The sequence below is a fragment of the Capra hircus genome, chromosome 5 (assembly GCF_001704415.2).
Source record: "Capra hircus breed San Clemente chromosome 5, ASM170441v1, whole genome shotgun sequence".
NCBI lineage: Eukaryota > Metazoa > Chordata > Mammalia > Artiodactyla > Bovidae > Capra > Capra hircus.
In genome coordinates this window covers 63,664,768-63,685,834 of record NC_030812.1, presented here as the reverse complement: position 1 = coordinate 63,685,834, position 21,067 = coordinate 63,664,768, and the positions used below count along the sequence as shown (strand labels likewise).

General features: G+C 40.1%; 1 protein-coding gene across 13 annotated transcripts in view; it reads right to left on the bottom strand.

Moving 5' to 3' along the window:
- Positions 2,101 to 21,067, bottom strand: part of ANO4 (anoctamin 4) — a 433,131-nt gene continuing 414,164 nt past the window's right edge. For 9 of the 13 annotated variants that reach the window (XM_018048157.1, XM_018048156.1, XM_018048153.1 and 6 more), the window contains 3 exons: positions 7,966 to 8,071; positions 6,603 to 6,809; positions 2,109 to 2,876 (listed from right to left, as the gene is read on the bottom strand). In XM_018048157.1, coding sequence (XP_017903646.1) covers positions 6,618 to 6,809; positions 7,966 to 8,071 — 298 coding nt within the window. In that variant the 3' untranslated portion in view covers positions 2,109 to 2,876; positions 6,603 to 6,617. Of the gene's footprint in view, positions 2,877 to 6,602; positions 6,810 to 7,965; positions 8,072 to 21,067 lie in introns of all 13 variants that reach the window. The other 4 variants (XM_005680510.2, XM_013964015.2, XM_018048154.1 and 1 more) reach the window with 2 other exon arrangements.

Sequence of the window (21,067 nt, the reverse complement as noted above, 5' to 3'; positions counted from 1 at the left end):
CTTGGGTCTGCCAAGATGCAAATGCTGGTTCTTGCAAGCCACTAACCCTTCTCCATCATAATCATAATATCAGTGATCAAGCCCCACAGATTTCCCACAATTCCCGTGGAATGAGACCAGACTGGGGCTACCAAGAAGTAACCCACAACACTGTGGAGGCTAGAGGTTCACTCTAGGCTCTCATTTCCCAATAGAGAAGTGCTAGTCTCAGGGGAAGACCTCTTAATGGGGTGCTGTGCTGCCCTGGGGGAAGGGCAATGTGGGGTAGGGGTAGGAGCTTGCAAGAGCCAGCATTTGCATCTTGGCAGTCCCACCTGCATGTTCTAGGATTTTCTTAGTGGTGTCTTACCCATAAATAATTGTTAGTTTTTTTTCTTGGGAGGGACAGGGAAGTCAGAAACTACCTATGTCTTTATGTCCTAACTCCTAACTACCTATATTATTACTCCTAACACTTGATTTCTTACAAAGTCCCTCAGAAATTCCCCTCTACAACTTTCTTTGCCTTTCTGCCTCTACAAACTTACAAACATCTTAAGATGTTCACTATGTCTTCCTTGTATCAAAAACAGGGAAGATGAATAAGTGTATTCACTGTGCTGGTAGAAAAAAATGAAGGGAGAGATGGGAGGAGGAAAGAGAAGAGGTTTTATGTTAGAAACATTATCAAGAATTGTGATTGCCAGAGGCACTTGCGATAGCAAAAGCAGAATTCCATGGGGGAAAATATATTTCTGGCCAGAGAGTCTGAAGTTCAGTCTATGCTCAGACCAGGTATAAGCTAGTACTTACCAGATGGTTACTTCCTTATCCTGACCAGTGTGTTGCATGGCCCTCTGTGTAGTTCTGAATATTCATGGCCCATTGCAAACCCAAGAAGTTGTTCAGTTCCTTTCCCTGCCCCCACCACTCTTCCTGTTCCAAGGAACAGGAGAGAAGTTATGGCTAGGTCAAAAGCAGGGACCTTTTGGGCCATGATGCTCAAAGTAGAGCTTTCGGCATAACAAGCAAAAGCCACAGGACTGGGTCAGTAGAGCAAGTTGTCTGTTTGGAGCATCTCTGTATATTTCATCTTTTGAGACTTTCCATGGAAATTCCTCTGGCCAACGTGTGAAATATTTCAGACTTCTTAACCATGATTGAAAACTCTGCCAGTGGCCTCTTGTTTTCAGTTCCCATACATATCCTTAGTTTAGGCTCTGGTAGGGTTAGTACAGTTGACCTTTGAATAATGCAGAGGCTGTGGGCGCCAATCTCTGTCCAGTCAGAAATCTGGATATAACTATACTGATGGCCCTCTATGTCCATGGTTCATGGATCCAACCAATAGCAGATATTATAGTACTATATTGTATATTTATTGAAAAAAATCTGCTTATAAATGAACCCTCACAGCTTAAACCTGTGGTGTTCAAGGGTTAACTGCATTTCATTCCCAGCAACAGCAGTCAGAAGGAATACTAGAAGGATAAAACTACTAAATCGCTGCTAAATGGCTGAAGTTCTAGCCTGCCCAAAGCCACGCTGACCAACTGTCCCCATCTAAGGGAACATTTAAGGATCTTGGGACCCCATCAGCTCAGGATTCCACAGCCAGAATGAGACAGTGTTGATGGATGAGGTGCACTCCCATTTCCCTGACTGGCACAAGCAAGGTGATATAATAATTCAAGGTCAGGTTCTGCAATCTTTGGAAGAAGAGTAATTATAACAACGAGCATTGCTTAGAAGTGCACTCCTCGACCTGCCCCTCATGGCCCATCCAGACAGTCCCTTTGCTAGCATTAGCGGAGCATACTAGCAGGCAGGGTAATCAAAAGCATTGTATGTATCATTGGTTGTATTCCATATTTCCTCCACAAAGTACGTCAGTGGCATTTTCTGTCCTCTTCTGAGTAATTTCTAATTAGTCAGCCTGGTACCCTAAGAAGACAGCATCAAGAAAGATAGAAGAGGAGCCTTAGGAAGAAAAATGCAATCTTTCTGAAGGATGAAGTCATTTCTCAGGAGTGTTTGGGAGTGACAGGCTTTCTTTAAAGATGACACTCTATGATTCCTCTTATTCTGTGAGAAGAAACGACAACAAAATTTCAGAAGACCCAGCTAAAAATATTCCATGTGCATAAATTTATTTTAAATTTTATTGCATCACATTATACAAGCATTAAACATGGCTTCACGTTGATGACTATTTAAATGTGAAAATCTGTCATTCGTGTCAGTACCTTTTGGCTATTTACAATTAAGGAAGTTCTATGTACTTTATATATCTCTGTATTTGTATGTACATATGTAAGAATATATGACTATACATATGTACACACAGAAATACATCTATGGCCATACACATAGCTATAGATATGTCATATATAATAATCTCCTCAGAAAGATCTGAAATTAAAAAAAGAAAAAGTTGTAAACAGGGTCTTGTTTGTGTTGTTTGATGACACGGAATTAGGACCATATGATGACATTCTAGGAATGTGTCCAGGTGTCCGAATACCCTTTTTAGCCCAGTGTCTGTAAAATTCACATGGGTTAGAATGCAAAAAAGATAGCAAACAGGCTGAAAAACAGGCCCAGTATACAAGTTCCCCTTGGTTTTAAAAACTTGAGAATGTAACTGCCCATGATGTGCATGCTTGCTTGGTCAAGAATGGTCTGTGGATAGATAGCATTTGTGTGCTGGGCTGCAATGTGACTTCACAGCAGCGTGGTTTCCCAGGCAGTCCTTTCAGGGTGCTGACCCCTCTGCTGCTGCCGACCTCGGCGACATGCACTGCGGTTGCATTATAGTCATTCACTTGAATGTGCTTTTGCACAGCCGGGAGAAGTAAACAAGTATTCAGGTCCTAGGCCTGGAAATGAACGATTATCTGGAAAAAAAGGAGGAAGTATTAAGATTCTAAGTAGACATGATGGTTGAAAGGACAGAATGTGCAATGGTCTATACTTGTTAGCATGAAATCAAAGATATTCAAGGAATCTATAATCCTGAACCAAGTCAGGTAGGGTATAAACATGACTGTGCCCCCTTTACAGATGAACAGATGGAGGCACAGTCTGGAGGAAAGTGGCTTCCTGCCAACTGTTGGGAAAATAGAGATAAAGACTATGCTTTCAAGAAAAACTGAGAAATGGCCTCTTTGGGGAGAAAGGAAATCAAATGATGCGGCCAGAAGGAACTCCCAGCTCCCAAGCGTGAAGGGCCCTGCAGTGCAGAGTAGTCCTGGGGTGTGAGGTGGGGATAATCCACAGCAGCACCTTGGTCTCTGGACCCTGGAGCAGTTCTCTTCACTAATGTCTGCCTCCTACTCCAACTCAAGATGTCTGGATGGTCAGCCTTTCTCCTCTGAGAGCTGACCAGAGCCAGAGAAAAGGTGGTCAAAATGGTGCGTGGGCCAGGGGGTTGGAGCAAATTATAGAATCCGAGAAAGCTAAGGCCAGATAGGCTCTTAAAGGATTATTTAGTCCAACTCCTTTTTTCTTGCAAATGTGGAAACTGAATCCACAGGAATTCTCCAACTCAGGCCAGACAGAGAATGGAAAAGCCAGATCTGCAATCCCTGGGACTAGAACATGGTGCTCAGCCACAGTGCAAATCCTGTATAGTGTTCTAGAGCACTTTGTTTTGTACATGTCTCACATATTTTGCCTTATTTGAGCTGTATATTAGTTCCACCAAATAAGCAGACTCAGAAAAATGTAATTTTCCTGAACTCACATAGCCAAATGACACCTGGGGAAAATGGAAAAATTACTAAGTAGCAAAACATTTCTTGCCTTTAGTGAAGTCAAGGGCTACTTTTGGAATTGAGGGCAGAGCCAGTGTTCAGCGTCTATGTTGCTGTTATTCAGGTGCTCAGTTGTGTCCGACTCTTTGTGACCCCTTGGACTGCAGCATGCCAGGCTTGTCCTTTACTATCTCCTAGAGCTTGCTCAAACTCATGTCTGTTGAGTCGGTGATGCCATCCAACCATCTCATCCTCTGTCGTCCCCTTCTCCTCCTGCCTTCAATCTTTCCCAGCATCAGGGTCTTTTCTAATGAGTCGGTTCTTCGCACCAAGTGGCCAAAGTATTGGAGCTTCAGCATCAGTCCTTCCAGCGAATATTCAGGACTGATTTCCTTTAGGATTGACTGGTTTCATCTCCTTGCAGTCCAAGGGACTCTCAAGAGTCTTTTCCAACACCACAGTTCAAAAGCATCAGTTCTTCAGTGCTCAGCTTTCTTTATGGTCCAACTCTCACGTCCATACATGACTACTGGAAAAACCATAGCCTTAACTAGACGGACCTTTGTTGGCAAAGTGATGTCTCTGCTTTTTAATATGCTGTCTAAGTTGGTCATAGCTTTTCTTTCAAGGAGCAAGCGTCTTTTAATATCATGGCTGTGGTCACTGTCCACAGTGATTTTGGAGCCCAAGAAAACAAAGTCTGTCACCTTTTCCAATCCTGTGGCCACTGCTGAGTTTTCCAAATTTGCTGGCATATTGAATGCATCACTTTAATAGAACCATCTTTTAGGATTTGAAATAGCTCAGCTGGAATTCCATCACCTCCACTAGCTTTGTTCATAGAGATGCTTTCTAAGGCCCACTTAACTTCGCACTCCAGGACGTCTGGCTCTAGGTGAGTGATCACACCATCGTGATTATCTGGGTCTTGATCTTTTTTGCATAGTTCTTCTGTGTATTCTTGCCACTTCTTTTTAATAGCTTCTGTTTCTGTTAGGTTCATACCATTTCTGTCCTTTATTGTGCCCATCTTTGCATGAAATGTTCCTTTGGTATCTCTAATTTTCTTGAAGAGATCTCTAGTCTTCCCCATTCTGTTGTTTTCCTCTATTTCTCTGCATGGTTCACTGAGGAAGGCTTTTTAATTTTTTAAATCTCTCCTTGCTATTCTTTGGAACTCTGCATTTTGATGGGTATATCTTTCCTTTTCTCCTTTGCCTTTTGCATCTCTTCTTTTCTCAGCTATTTGTAAGGCCTCCTCAGACAGCCATTTTGCCTTTCTTTTTCTTGGGGATGGTTCTGATCACCATCAGCATCCATATACCATTACTATCCTGTGGCCTGGGGCTAAGCGCATTCACCTCAAGTCCACTGTCATACTTTACTCACAATGAACTCCTGGACTATTAATACAGATCTGTATTGACAGAACTTTACTAATTTAACAACAAACATTTCTGCAGATATCTGCTATATTTTTACCTATGTGAAGAGTAAAAAAACATACTTTTTCCTGTTTATTTCATTTTTCTTTTGGAGGCCAAATTTTCAAAGTTAGTCTCCAAACAAGCGGAGAGAGAAAGGAAGGCAAAACAAATGCTGCAACATTAGCTTCATGGAGTGTCAGAACTGAGGGCTGATCTTATCACTGAAGAAACTGAGCCCAGAAAAGCAAAGTGACTTGTCCAAGGACACACAGATAGTAATTGCCTTGCCAGAAAGGTTTCAGAAGAACTTTTGCATAAGATATGTGGGAACATCATGAAACTTTCTTAAGTGTAACGCACCTGACCTTTAAAAATGCATATTTAATTAATAAAGTCTTTATTGAATTTTTTACAATATTGTTTTTGGTTTTTTTTTTGGCTAAAATTTATGTGGGATCTTAGCTCCCTGAAAAGGAATGGAACCTGCATTCCTTGCATTGGCAGGTGAAGGTTTTAACCACTGGACTGCCAGGGAAGCCCCTAAATGTGAATTTATTTAATAGGTGCTGTGTGCTTAACACTGCACTGACAGTTGGAAGAATCGATTACAATCCATAGGCACTTTCCTAAAGATGTTTACAATTGTGCTGGGGAAGCCTAATAACTGTTTGAAAATCACAAATTAATATCAATATCTGTCAATACATGTGGTACTGATGCAGTAACCGGAGGTGTTTATCAGGAGTGAGTCTCTGTGGGCTGATGAGTCTGGGGAAACCTTTTTAGAAGGTGTGGTGTGACATGGGTCAACCTGGGAAGAATTGATGCTTGGGTGATGGAGGGGAGGCCATTGTGGGTGAGATGAAAAGGTGATTTAATATCCCCAGGGTAATCTGCCCCTTCTTTCTGATGAAAGAGAACAGCCAGACTGGAGTGGATGTGGTAGTGGGGCAAGGTTATTTTGGGGGACACATAGGCTGACTTGTGAGGATCTTGGCTGCCAGGCCAGAGTGTGACACAGAGGCAGAGAAGAGCTGCAGGAGTTGTGTGCAAAGGGAAGATTCAGTTAAATTAGCAATTAAAGTAAGAAACAAGCTGGCTTCGGAGGCTTCTAAAGGATTATTTACTACTGGGCTTCCCTAGTGGCTCAGTTGGTAAAGAACCTGCCTGCAATGCAGGAGACCTGGTTTCGATCCCTGGGTCAGGAAGATCCCCTGGAGAAGGAAATGGCAACGCACTCCAATACTCGTGCCTGGAGAATTCCATGGGCAGAGGAGCCTGGCTGGTGTGGTCCGTGGGATCACAAAGAGCTGGACATGACTGTGAAACTAACTTTAAAGGATTTATTTTCATCCCTATCAAGAGAACAATGGTAAGCTCTGTTTCAAGGAGTTGAAAGTGCCCCTCCCAGCCAAGGAGAGATTTCAGACCGTGAACGTACCTCTCACCGACCTGCTCACGGCCACTCATTGTGGTGTGCTTTTCCATTTTTCTTCCTCTCCTTTCGTTCCTTCTGGAGACGCTCCAGTTCTGCTTCATACATCATCTCCTGAATCAAGTACTTCTCTCTTCTCATTCGATCCCTTAGATCTTTTGGGAGGTCTGGGATCAGATATGAAATGAGGTGCTTTATACAAAACACGAGGTGCTAAAAACACAGGGGAGAATACAGGAGAGTCAGGTCTACTGTGCAGCCTGAACTGAAGGAGCTCTGGGAGCTGGTCAAGATCAGGGATGTGGAGCCTCTGGAGTTTCTGGAAAGTGGGATGAAGCCAGGGGAGGTGTGTGTGAGGAGAGAAAGTCACAGGGTAGGCGAGGACTGAACTTGGTGGGACGGCACCACATAGGAAATGAGGGTTCGGGAAAGAAGGTGGAGAAGCAATGGCCAGAGAATGCAAAGGAGGGCCACAAGAAAGTGCCGTGGAGTCAGAGGGCCAGGTCTGAGGCCCAGCGCCACTGCCAGCACTTAAGATGGCTTACCTGAGGATAAGCCACTCTGAACCTCAACTCCTTCACCCACAAAATGGGCGTTGTTATGATAACTGGAAGGAAATATTTTAAAAGGCTCCACAGATGGCAAAATACTTTATTGTGGTGGTCTGGCACCAAACCTGCAGTATCTCTGAGGTATGCCTGTATAGGAACTTTTAGTCTGAGCCAAGAGGCAGCCTTCACTTGCATTAATCTGGCTTTAATATATGTAATGAGAGAGGAAATTTCCATTTTGGGATACAGTTATGGGAATGCAAACTATTTTTAGTACAATTTTCTTAAAGACTAGGAGAAAATAGATGATGTAATTTTACTGACATGTAATACAGGCATAATCTACGAGGTAGATTATACTTTATAAGTTCATAAGTAATGTCATGCACAACCAGAGGCTGCCGCTTGTAACAGTCATTTCAGTGTTTTCTAAACACTGTCCCTGAACATCAGAAGCATCTTGGAGGACTGTGAAAAGCAAATTGCAGGCATGATGTATCAAAATCTCTGGGAGTGGGGATGGAGAAATGGCAATTTTCCTGAATTTTAAGAACCACAGCCCTAGAATATTAAGCTTAGGACCAAAGATTCTGGACTTATCCATTAACAATCAACAGTGGACTTTCAAATATTTCTCAGAAAATTCAAGTATTTTAATTAAAGAGAAGAAAATGAGAAAAAGATTGCACAGTATTACTTATCCTGCTTCTAGACAATACTTAAATCACATTGAAAGTTCTTGTAACTTATATTCATCTGCTACTTCTATTTACTTCATTAGGTCAAAGGAAATCAAGGAATTGGGTGAGAAAAGTTACCTCAAACACAATGATAAAAGCCAGTCGGGCTGCTAGGACGTGCCAGAACTGTAGTGTGTAGCCGTAGGGCACCAGTGAATGAGGAGGGTCACGGTAGTCTCGGTATCTATAAACATACAGGAGAATCTTACATTCCAAATTATTATTTTCCTGCCTCCCACATCTCTTCTCCCTACTATGTAACCCTCATTCATGGGAGACAAGTATACAGAGTTTCTGTATACTAGACATCTGTGGCTTTGCATCTCTTCTTCTGGTGAAAGACTCTTCTTCTCTGGGGAATCATCCCTGTGGGCTGGGCAGGGTTTGCCTCTTCCCTGATCCCAGCTCAGAAGATGAATCAGACCTGGTCAGTGAAACTCATTACCAGGTCTTCTGCTAAGAATGATCACTTAGTGAATTATTACTAAGTCCGCAGAAAGTAAGAGCCTGGAGCTTCTGGTGGGTATCACAGATGCGTGTGAAGCCAGCCTGCTTGAGAATGCAGTCAACAGAACAAAGCAGAGCCAGCACAAAGGCAGTCTCTTGCTGATGCTGCTGGAGGGCTGGAATCTAGTTGTTAATAATGTTTATATCATCAACAACCTCCTGGTCACCTGAACCAATGGATTTCTGTTTAAGTCAGTTTATACTGGATTTCTGTCACTTGCCACTAGAGTCCTTCCTAATATATGCTCCACCTGTAACTTGTGAGTCATCAACTTCCATGAATATTATGAACTAAGTGCCAAGTCTTATCCTAGGAACTTAAATTCTTGTGACTACACTTTATCCTTTACTATCCATTAGTACTATTACGTGGGAGAACTAAGAAGTGACTGTCATAGCCTTAGTGTTTTCATGTGTTTTGAATGCTCTTTTCATTAGCTTCAGAAATGTGAAAAGATCTAGAAATACTGGTTATTACAACAGGTCTGCTGTGCAGACATACCAGATTTCCTTTGTCTGGATAAAAATTATGATTGCCTAGGTTCTACAGGGCTTCCCTGGTGGCTCAGAGGTCAAAGCATCTGCCTGCAATGCGGGAGACCTGGGTTAGATCCCTGGGTCGGGAAGATCCCCTGAAGAAGGAAATGGCAACCCACTCCAGTATTCTTGCCTGGAGAATCCCATGGATGGAGGAGCCTGGTAGGCTGCAGTCCATGGGGTTGCAAAGAGTTGGACACAACTGAGCGACTTCACTTTCTTATAAGACAGTACCTAACTTAAGGTTGGCACTAATTTGTATATGAGGATATAGGGCACTTCCTATGCAGAGCATCCTTGAAAAGTATCAGACTACAAAAATATGAGCTGTGATTATTACAATCATCAATACAATCATCTTAATTATTATTAGTGTCTATGGAGTGTTAATAGTATTGTACTATGATTATTTTGCCAATAAAGTGATATTTTTGATGATTACTTGCTGCTGAAATTAAGAATGAATCTGTTTTTCTCTGACAGCTTCACTAAGCATTATACCCTCCATCCTGCAGCAAATGGTGAAATTTCATTATTTTTTATGGCTGAGTAATATTTCATTGTGTGTGTGTATGTACACATGTATCTATCTTAATTGCATATCACATATTCATCCATCTGTTGATGGATGCTTAGATTGATTCTATATTTTGGCTATTGTAGATAATACTACTATGAACATTGAGGTGCATATATATTTTTTGTCTCTTTTTAATTGTTTAATTGGAGGATAATTGCATTACAATGTTGTGTTGGTTTCTACATATATCTTTTCTAATTAGTGTTTTCATTTTCTTTGGATATATATCCATCTGCTTAGCATGAAGTAAGTCAGAGAAAAATACCATATGTTTTCTTTTACATGTGCAATATAAGAAATAAAACAAATGTAACAAAAACAGACTCATAGATACAGATAACAAACTAGTGGTTACCAACAGGGAGAGGGCTGTGGGGAGGGCCAAGATAGGGGAAGGGGATTAAGAGATACAAAGAATAGGTATAAAATAAATAAGACACAAAGATGTAATATACAGCACAGGAAATATAACCAGTGTTTTAAATAGAGGATAATCTACAAAAATATCAAATCACTGTGTTGTACACCTGAAAATAATAAAACACTGTAAATCACTACACTGCAGAAAAATTAATGAGTCTGTTAGTGCCTTCAAACTTCTCTCTATGATGGTGAGGATTTGGTAAGATTAAATAATCTGTTATTGCCATAGGTCAAATAACAATGCCTGGAATTTTAGGAAGAATAATTTTATTTAAGAATAAAAGTTTGCATAGACTATTGTAACCTTTTACTTTTGCAGAGCACAGCTAGTCAAGAACCCAGAATTGTGTTTTCTTCAATTAAGACAACAAATGTAGTTCCTTTGTTCGTCTTTAGCTACACATATTTCAAATACAGTCCAAGTCAACAATCTAGAAGAAAAATAGCAGTGTGCTTTTTATTATACACAAACTTAATTATTAGACAAAAGTATATACAAGAGGAGTGAGCCTATATTGTTTCAAGAGTCACCTTCATTGACCCCTTAAACTTTTCCCACAATAGTGTTCACTAGAAAAGGAAGTTCTTTTCAGGACCCGCTCTTCTCTTTCCTATTTATGCCTCTTCTCTGCTCTTGTCTTTTGCCCTTTGTTTTGCCTGCTCTATTTTGTAGCTTCTCAGACCTTGTTTGGGTTTTCATTTGAAGAATTTTGACAAATCTCTTCTTCCCCAGATACCTTCTAAACTTGCTGAGTAGAAAATCATGGCTTTTCCTAGATTTTTGTGGACCATTTCCCTTGACTATGTCCATAAAATATAATTCAGATGTATCATTTTTAAGATTTATTTATTTTACTTTTTGGCTGCTCTGGGTCTTCATTGCTGCGTCTCTCTAGCTGCAGAGAGTGGAGGCTACTCTTCCTTGTAGTGCATGGACTTCTCGTGGTGGCGGCTTCTCTTGGTGTGGAGCACAGGCTCTAGGCAGGCATAGTAGCTGTGGCTCAGGGGCTCTAGAGCACAGTCTTAGTTGTGGCACATGGGCTTAGTTGCTCTGCAGCATGTGGGATCTCCTCATACTAGGGATCATTCCCTATGTCCCTTGCATTGCAAGGCAGATTCTTAACCAGTGGACCACCAGGGAAGCCCCATTTGTATCTTATAAGTCCTGCTATAAATTCATAGCAAATAAATGAATTCATTCAGCATACCTGAATAAATTAGGGACATGTCAAATATAAATAGCCATTAAATATAAGTATGAAAATTAGAATAATAAAATACTTTTCACAACTCAATGAGAATAGATTATCAAACACAATGACTATTTGTAAATTCACAAAAGATTAAAGGTTTTGGGGCTTCTCTGGTGGCTCAGATGATAAAGAATCTCCCTGCAGTGTAGAAGACCTGGGTTTGATCCCTGGGTCAGGAAGATCCCCTGAAGAAGGGAATGGCAACCCACTCCAGTATTCTTGCCTAGAGAATCCCATTGACAGAGGAGCTTGACGGGCTAGCACCTGGTATATTCTAGCACTAGTTAATTCATTCCCACTTTTTTGAACTGTGAAAATAAAAACATATATATGTTTAAAAGATTTTAGGTTGGTTGGTTTAGTTGCTAAGTTATGTCCGACTCTTGTGACCCCATGGACTGTAGCCTGCCTGGCTCTTTTGTCCATGGGATTCTCTAGGCAAGAATACTGGGTGGGTTGCCTTCTCCAGGGGATCTTCCTAACTCAGGTATTGAACCCAGGTCTCCTGCATTGCAGGCAGATTTTTTGCCAACTGAGCTACAAGAGAAGCAAAAGGTTTTAGGTGGTGGTTTTAAATGTTAATTTATGTTTTTTCAAAATTTAAAAAATTAATGTTCTTTATTATATGCTTTTTCATATTTAGAAAACAAACTCATGGCTATGGTGAGTTGGCAACATTTTAGAAAATTTCTATGCAGGATTCAATTGTTGAGAATGTGCATCTATTTATTTAGACTATGAGTCATATATGCCCATTTGTGATAGATCACAGAGTTCTGCTAACCTGTACCCAGAGGAACACAATATGTCTGCATGGCCACTTAGGTTCTAAGAACAAGAATCAGAAGTTGTGAAATTCTTAGGAAGTTCATTTTCAGAAGCAGCAGATTTCTGGCTTTCGACTCTCTTAAGCCATTGTACCATAAAGTCAAGTTTCTCTCTAGAAATTTCTTCTTGCTACTCTAAGGGAATTAAAACTCAGTGGTAGTAATGAGTTTGTCATCTTCTTTGCTGGCTGCAACTGTCTCCAGAATTATGCACTAGAGAGTATATTAGAACCATGCGCGGGGTTTGCCTGACTAAATGATGCACAAAGCATCTCTGGACATGAGCTTTCCCTTTCAACAGACTTAGGGTCTGTGTCACCCTGCTCTAAAATTCTGGGCTCACTCCTTTCTTCTATGAGCTTGTGAATGGCTATAAGTGGAGCTCTCAGTTCACACTCCAGCACCTACCCCTAATCTCCTTGTTTTTCCCACTTGACAGATGTTTTGGAGAGGGCTGTGCTCAGATGTCATTTGTGTCCCATGTCTTTGTTTTTGATGCAAAGTCTAATCTTCCTTTTGCAAAATGGTTGGCTACATGTTCTCTGACACTTGTATCAATACAAAGAAAACACTTCCTTGCCCTTCTGTAGAAACAGCCAGGAAACCAAGTCTCAAACTAATAAATCAGTGTCACTTTTCTGATCTTTTAGCCTAGTACCTTCCAAGACATTAAACAGTCCAGTAATGTTAACGTGTGGAGGAATTTCCCAAGTGAGTCAGAATTTTCTTTTTGAAAGTAAAGCTTTAAGTTTCTTGGTTTCAACTTTACACATGGGAAAGGCAGGATGTTTCCCTTTTAAGTCAGTGTATTCTCTAAAATTGCTTTTGTTTCTCAGGAAATGGATGGTTGGCTTGCATTATTTTTCTAGCACCAGGTATATTCTAGAACTAGTTAATTCATTCCCATTTTTTTCTGAGCTGTGAAAATAAAAACATATGTATGTTTAAAAGCATGATAAATGAAACTCATCCAAGTTAACAGTGTGGTCAGTGTCTTACTGTCAATGCCAGACACCCCGAGAGGAGACAACTGTTGCAATTTTCTATTTTTCTATATAATTATGCTACTCAGGCAAGTGTTCCTAAATACAGCAGTGCTTAGTTTTATCTACTTTGAATTCTGTGCCTCAAAATGCCTCACTGTCAATGCCAGACACCCCAAGAGGTGACAACTGTTGCAATTTTCTACTTTTCTATATAATTATACTACTCATGCAAGTGTTCCTAAATACAGCAGTGCTTAGTTTTATCTGCTTTGAATTTCTATATAAATGGAATCATACTGTATGTTTTATTATGCGATTAAATCTTTATTACATAACTTGTTTTGAGTTTTCAATTCTATCCCATTTTCTATTCAGATGTAAAACACACTGATATAATTAGTATAATTTTATACTGTGTCTGATGTAAGGTAAATTTCCGCTTTGTTATTCTTCAAAAATATCTTGACTGTTCTTCATTCTCTGCATTTCTTTATAACGTTATTTTTGCAGAGAATTGGCCTAATGATTTTTAGTTTTTATAACTAATCTTATTTGCCCATTCATGTTCTTTATTTCTCTAATTTTTATGTTTATTTATTTAATACTGTAATAACACAATGAATGCTCATAAATCCTCCATGCAACCTAAGAATTAAAACATTACTGGAAACTTTTATCTGCCTCTGGGCTTCTTCATCTCATCTCCTTGATTCCCTTATCTCCTTGCTTCCCTTATCCTGAACTTCATTTTTATCATTAACATGTATTTGTCTGAATGATATTGTTCAGTTCGGTTTGTTTTGAATTCTCTGGAAAGTATGCTATCCTGTATGTAGTCTTCTGAGACTTTTTTTTTTCCCACCATTGTGCTACTAAGACATGGCCATTGCTGTATAGCAGACTGTAGTATGAATATTGTTGTCTTATGTAGTATGTGTTTAGATTTATATTCACAAGCTGGTAATTTCTCTCTTTTCTTTCAGATTCCCTAAGCATCAAAGTTTTGAAAAATAAAGCTTAAGTCTACCTAGTTCAGCAAATGCCCTTTGGGTAAAAGTTGGTTGCAGTGCTCTGCAGAGCACTCTGGGTTCTGCTTTTATTTATTTATTTACTTTCCTGTGATGAGAGTTTTTAAGGTCTGCTTCCTCTGAAACTTTAATATTATTAATTTTTCGCTGCACTGGGTCTTCCTAGCAGCACACAGGCTTTCTCTAGTTGAAGTGGGATCAGACCCACATCCCCTGTATTGGATGGTAGATTCTCAACCACTGGACCACTAGAGAAGTCCCTGCAACTTTTAAAAATTGAAGTGTAGTTGATTGACCATATCATGTTAGCTTCAGATGGAGAGCACATGTAGAGCATCATGTTAGTTTCAGATGGAGAGCACAGAGATTCAGAAAATACACGCGTGCACACACACACACACATACATACACACACATATATATAAATATCAGATTTTGTAATAATTCTTACCGGTTTTATGAAATATTGAATATGGTTCCCTGTGCTATACTGCTACTGCTGCTAAGTCACTTCAGTCGTGTCCGACTGTGTGACCCCATAGACGGCAGCCCACCAGGCTCCCCCATCCCTGGGATTCTTCAGGCAAGAACACTGGAGAGGGTTGCCATTTCCTTCTCCAATGCATGAAAGTGAAAAGGGAAAGTGAAGTCGCTCAGTTGTGTCTGACCCTCAGCGACTCCATGGACTGCAGCCTTCCAGGCTCCTCCATCTATGGGATTCTCCAGGCAAGAGTACTGGAGTGGGGTGCCATTGCCTTCTCCCCTGTGCTATACAGTGGGACCTTATTGATTGTCTATTTTGTATATAATAGTGTGTATATGTTAATCTCATCCTCCTAATTTATCCCTTGCTCACTCTTTCTCCTTTGATAAGCATTAAGTTTGTTTTTTATGCCTATGAGTCTGTTTGTTTTGGACATAAATTTATTTGTATCTTTCTTTAAGATTTCACATATAAGCAGTATCATATGATATTTGTCTTTGTTTGGCATAGTTTATTTAGTATTATAAGCTCTAGGTCTACCCATGTTGTTGCAAATGGTATTATTTCATTCTTTCCATGGTTGAGTAATATTCAATTGTATATATTACATCTTTTTTTTATCCATTCCTCTGTTGATGGACATTTAGGTTGCTTCCATGTCTTGGCTACTGCAAATAGTGCTGCAGTGAACACTGGGGTGCAGGTATGTTTTCAAATTACGCTTTTCCCTGGATATATGCCCAGGAGCGGGATTGCAGGATCATAAGGTGACTCTATTTTTAGTTTTTCAAGGAACGTCTACACTGTTCTCTGTCTTGGCCATGCCAATTTACATTCCAACCAACAGCATGTGTTATTTGTAGACATTTTGATGATGACCCTTCTGACCAGTGTGAGGCACTACCTCCTTTTAGTTTTGATTTGCATTTCTCTAATAATTAGAATGCTGAGCATTTTTTCATATGCCTTTTGCCATCTGTGTCTCTTTTTTTAGAGAAATGTCTATATCTTCTGTCCATTTTTTTGATTGCTTTTTTTTGTTGTTGTTGTTGTAGCATTGTATAAGTTGTTTATATATTTTGGATATTAAAACCCACGTCAGTAGAATCATTTACAAGTATTTTCTCCCATTCTGTAGGTTGTCTTTTCATTTTGTTGATGGCCTTCTTTGCTGTACAAAAGCTTTTAAGTTTAATTAGGTTCCATTTGCTTGTTTCTATTTCCATTACTGTAGAAGATGGAGCCAAAAAGATATTGTGATTTATGTTAAAGAGAGTCCTGGTCTCATATTATACTACAGTCTCATATTTTCCTCTACAAGTTTTATAGTAACAAGTCTGATATTTAGGTATTTAATTTATTTTGAGTTCATTTTTGTATATGGTGTTAGAGAATGTTCTAATTTCATTCCTTTACATGTAGCTTTTCAGTTTTCCCAGCACTACTTATAGAAGAGACTGTCTTTTCTCCATTGTGTATTTTTGCCACCTTTGTTGTAGATTCAGTTCAGTTCAGTTGCTCAGTCGTGTGCGACCCTTTGCAACCCCATGAATCGCAGCACACCAGGCCTTCCTGTCCATCACCAACTCCCAGAGTTCACTTAAACTCACGTCCATCGAGTCAGTGATGGCATCCATCCATCTTATCCTCTGTCATCCCCTTCTCCTCCTGCCCCCAATCCCTCCCAGCATCAGTCTTTTCCAATGAGTCAGCTCTTTGCATGAGGTGGCCAAAGTACTGGAGTTTCAGCTTTAGCATCAGTCCTTCCAACGAACACCCAGGATTGATCTCCTTGCAGTCCAAGGGACTCTCTAGAGTCTTCTCCAACACCACAGTTCAAACCCATCAATTCTTTGGCGCTCAGCTTTCTTGACAGTCCAACTCTCACATCCATACATGACTACTGGAAAAACCATAGCCTTGACTAGACGGACCTTTGTTGGCAAAGTAATGTCTCTGCTTTTGAATATGCTATCTAGGTTGGTCATAACTTGCATTCCAAGGAGTAAGCGTCTTTTAATTTCATGGCTGCAGTCACCATCTGCAGTGATTTTGGAGCCCCCCAAAATAAAGTCTGACACTGTTTCCACTGATTCCCCATCTATTTCCCATGAAGTGACGGGACTAGATGCCATGATCTTTGTTTTCTGAATGTTGAGTTTTAAGCCAACTTGTTCACTCTCCTCTTTCACTTTCATCAAGAGGTTTTTTAGTTCCTCTTTACTTTTGCCATAAGGGTGGTGTCATATGCATATCTGAGGGTATTGATATTTCTCCCAGCAATCTTGATTCCACCTGTGCTTCTTCCAGTTCAGTGTTTCTCATGATGTCCTCTGCATAGAAGTTAAATAAGCAGGGTGACAATATACAGCCTTGACATACTCCTTTTCCTATTTGGAACCAGTCTGTTGTTCCATGTCCAGTTCTACCTGTTGCTTCTTGACCTGCATACAGATTTCTCAAGAGGCAGGTCAGGTGCTCTGGTATTCCCATCTCTTTCAGAATTTTCCACAGTTTATTGTGATCCACACAGTCAAAGGCTTTGTCATAGTCAATAAAGCAGAAATAGATGTTTTTCTGGAACTCTCTTGCTTTTTCCATGATCCAGCGGATGTTCGCAATTTGATCTCTGGTTCCTGTGCCTTTTCTAAAACCAGCTTGAACATCTGGAAGTTCACGGTTCATGTTCTGCTGAAGCCTGGCTTGGAGAATTTTGAGCATTACTTAACTAGCCTGTGAAATGAGTGCAATTGTGCAGTAGTTTGAGCATTCTTTGGCATTGCCTTTCTTTGGGATTGGAATGAAAACTGACCCTTTTCCAATCCTGTGGCCACTGCTGAGTTTTCCAAATTTGCTGGCATATTGAGTGCAGCACTTTCACAGCATCATCTTTTAGGATTTGAAATAGCTCAACTGGAATTCTGTCACCTCCACTAACTTTGTTTGTAGTGATGCTTTTAAGGCCCACTTGACCTCACATTCCAGGATGTCTGACTCTAGGTGAGTGACCACACCATTGTGATTATCTTAGTCATGAAGATCTTTTTGTACAGTTCTTCTGTGTATTCTTGCCACCTCTTTTTAATATCTTCTGCTTCTGTTAGGTCCATACCATTTCTGTCCTTTATCGATGTTGTAGATGAATTGAGTACAAATATGTAGAGTGTTTCTTTGGTTTTCTATTCTGTTCCATCTATCTATATTTCTATTTTTGTGCCAGTACCATATTGTTTTGAGTACTCTTGCTTTGTAATATAGTCTGAAGTCAAGGGGCCTGATTCCTGCAGCTCTGCTTTTCTTAAGGTTGCTATTGCTATTTAGGGTCTTTTGTGTTTCTATATAAATTAACATTTGTTTTTGTTCTAGCTGTGTGAAAAATGTCATTGGTAATTTGATAGAGATTTCACTGAAACTGTAGATTGCCTTGAGTCATTAAGGAAAAAATTAAGGAAACAATCCCATTTATTATTGCATCAAAAAGTGTAAAATACCTTGGAATAAACCTATCTAATGAGGAAAAAGACTTGTACTCCAAAAACTATAAGATACTTATGAAAGAAGTAAAAAATGACACCAAGAGATGGGAAGATATACCATGTTTTTGGATTGGAAGAATCAGTGTTGTTAAAATGACTGTACCACCTAAGGCAATCTTAGCAATTATGAAAGAAGTAAAAAATGACACCAAGAGATGGGAAGATATACCATGTTCTTGGATTGGAAGAATCAGTGTTGTTAAAATGACTGTACCACCTAAGGCAACCCTAGCAATTTTCAAATGTATAATACAATATTATTAACTATAGTCATAATACTGTGCATTACATCCCAAGAATTAACTTACTTTATAATGCATTTGGTCCATGCCACCCCAAGCCTTTGGTAGCTACCAGTACGATCTCTGAATCTGTGAGTTCAGATTTTATTTAGATTCTATATATGTGAGATTATATGGTATTTGTCTTTTTCTGTCTAACATATGTAACTTTGGCATAATACCCTCAAAATCCATCCATGCTGTCACAATAGGATTTCCTCCTATTTTATGTTTGCATAATATTCCATTGTATAAACACACCACATTTTCTTTATACATGTATATCAGTCAGTAGGCACTTAAGATTGTTTCTAAATCTATGTCTTGGCTATTGTAAACAATCCTACAGTAAATATGGGGGTGCAGACTATTTTTTGAGTTAGGGATTTGTTTCCTTTGGATAAATACCCAGTAGTGGAATTGCTGAATCATACGGTAGTTCAATTTTTAACTTTTTGAGGAACCTCCATACTAGTGCTGTGTGTGTGCGTGTGCGTGTTAGCCGCTCTGTTGTGTCTGACTCTTTGCGACCCCATGGACTATATAGTCTGCCAGGCTCCTATGTCCATGGAATTCTCCAGGGAAGAATACTGGAGTGGGTTGCCATTTCCTTCTCCAATACTAGTGCCCTAGTGGCTGCCTGTATTTACATTCACACCAACAGTGCATGGGGGTTCCCTTTTCTTCACATCCTTGCCAACATTTGTTATTCTTTGGCTTTTTTGATAATAGCCATTCTGACAGGTATGAAGTGCTACTTCTTTGTGTTTTGACTCCCATTTCCTTGATGATTAGTGACACTGAGTATCTTTTTATGTACCTCTTGACTTACCTTTATGCCTTCTTTGGAAAAATGTCTGTTCAGATCCTTTGCCCATTTAAAAATAACATTTCCCCTCACCATTGAATTATGAGTTCTCTATATATTTAGGATATTAAACTCTAATCAGAAAAACTATTTGCAGATATTTTCTCCTGTCCAGGAGATGGCCTTTTCATTTTGCTGATGATTTCCTTTGCTGTGCAGGTTGATATACTCTCACTTGTATATTTTTGCTTTTGCTGCTTTGTTTCTGGTGTCAGATTTAAGACATCATCACCAAAATTGTTGTCAAGTTGCTTACTGCCTATGTTTTCTTTTAGAACTTTTATGGTTTCAAGTCTTAACTCAAAATCTGTATGGTGTAGGACAGTGGTCCAGCTTCGTTTTCTGTGTGAGGCTGTCTCATCTTCCCAGCACCAGAAAGGAAGAAGCTATCCTTTCTCCATTGTATAGTCTTCACTCCTTTGTCATATATTGGCTATATTTGTGTGGGTTTATTTCTGGGCTCTTGATTCTGTTCGGCTGATCTATGTGCTAGGACATCTTTTTTGGGTGTTAGTTCTAAAAGGTCTTGTAGGTCTTCATAAAACCGTTCAACTTCAGCTTCTTCAGCATTACTGGTTGGGGCATAGAGTTGGATAACGGTGATATTGAATGGTTTGCCTTGGAGACGAACAGAGATCATTCTGTCATTTTTTAGATTGCATCCAAGTACTGCATTTTGGACTCTTTTGTTGACCATGATGGCTACTCCATTTCTTCTGAGGGATTCCTGCCCGCAGTAGTAGATATAATGGTCATCTGAGGTAAATTCACCCATTCCAGTCCATTTTAGTTCGCTGATTCCTAGAATGTTGACGTTCAGCCTTGCTATCTCTTGTTTGACCACTTCCAATTTGCCGTGATTCGTAGACCTGACGTTCCAGGTTCCTATGCAATATTGTTCTTTACAGCATCAGATCTTGCTTCTATCACCAGTCACATGCACAACTGGGTATTGTTTTTGTTTTGGCTCCATCCCTTCATTCTTGCTGGAGTTACTTCTCCACTGATCTCCAGTAGCGTATTGGGCACCTACTGACCTGGGGAGTTCCTCTTTCAGTATCCTATCATTTTGCCTTTTCATACTGTTCATGGGGTTCTCAAGGCAAGAATACTGAAGTGGCTTGCCATTCCCTTCTCCAGTGGACCACGTTCTGTGAAGAAGGCTGAGAGCCGAAGAATTGATGCTTTTGAACTGTGGTGTTGGACAAGACTCTTGAGAGTCCCTTGGACTGCAAGGAGATCCAACCAGTCCATTCTGAAGGAGATCAACCCTGGGATTTCTTTGGAGGGAATGATGCTGAAGCTGAAACTCCAGTACTCTGGCCACCTCACTTGAAGAGTTGACTCACTGGAAAAGACTCTGATGCTGGGAGTGATTGGGGGCAGTAGGAGAAAGGGACGACCAAGGATGAGATGGATGGATGGCATCAAGGACTCGATGGACATGAGTCTGAGTGAACTCCAGGAGATGGTGATGAATAGGGAGGCCTGGCGTGCTGCGAATCATGGGGTTGCAAAGAGTCGGACATGACTGACCAATGAACTGAACTGATCTATGTGCCTGTTTTTATGTCAGCTATTAGTACTAATTACTGTGACTGTTTTGATTATTATTTCTTTGTAATATAAGAATGCTCAAACTACCGCACAATTGCACTCATCTCACATGCTAGTAAAGTAATGCTCAAAATTCTCCAAGCCAGGCTTCAGCAATACGTGAACCGTGAACTCCCTGATGTTCAAGCTGGTTTTAGAAAAGGCACAGGAACCAGAGATCAAATTGCCAACATCCGCTGGATCGTGGAAAAAGCAAGAGAGTTCAAGAAAAACATCTATTTCTGCTTTATTGACTATGCCAAAGCCTTTGACT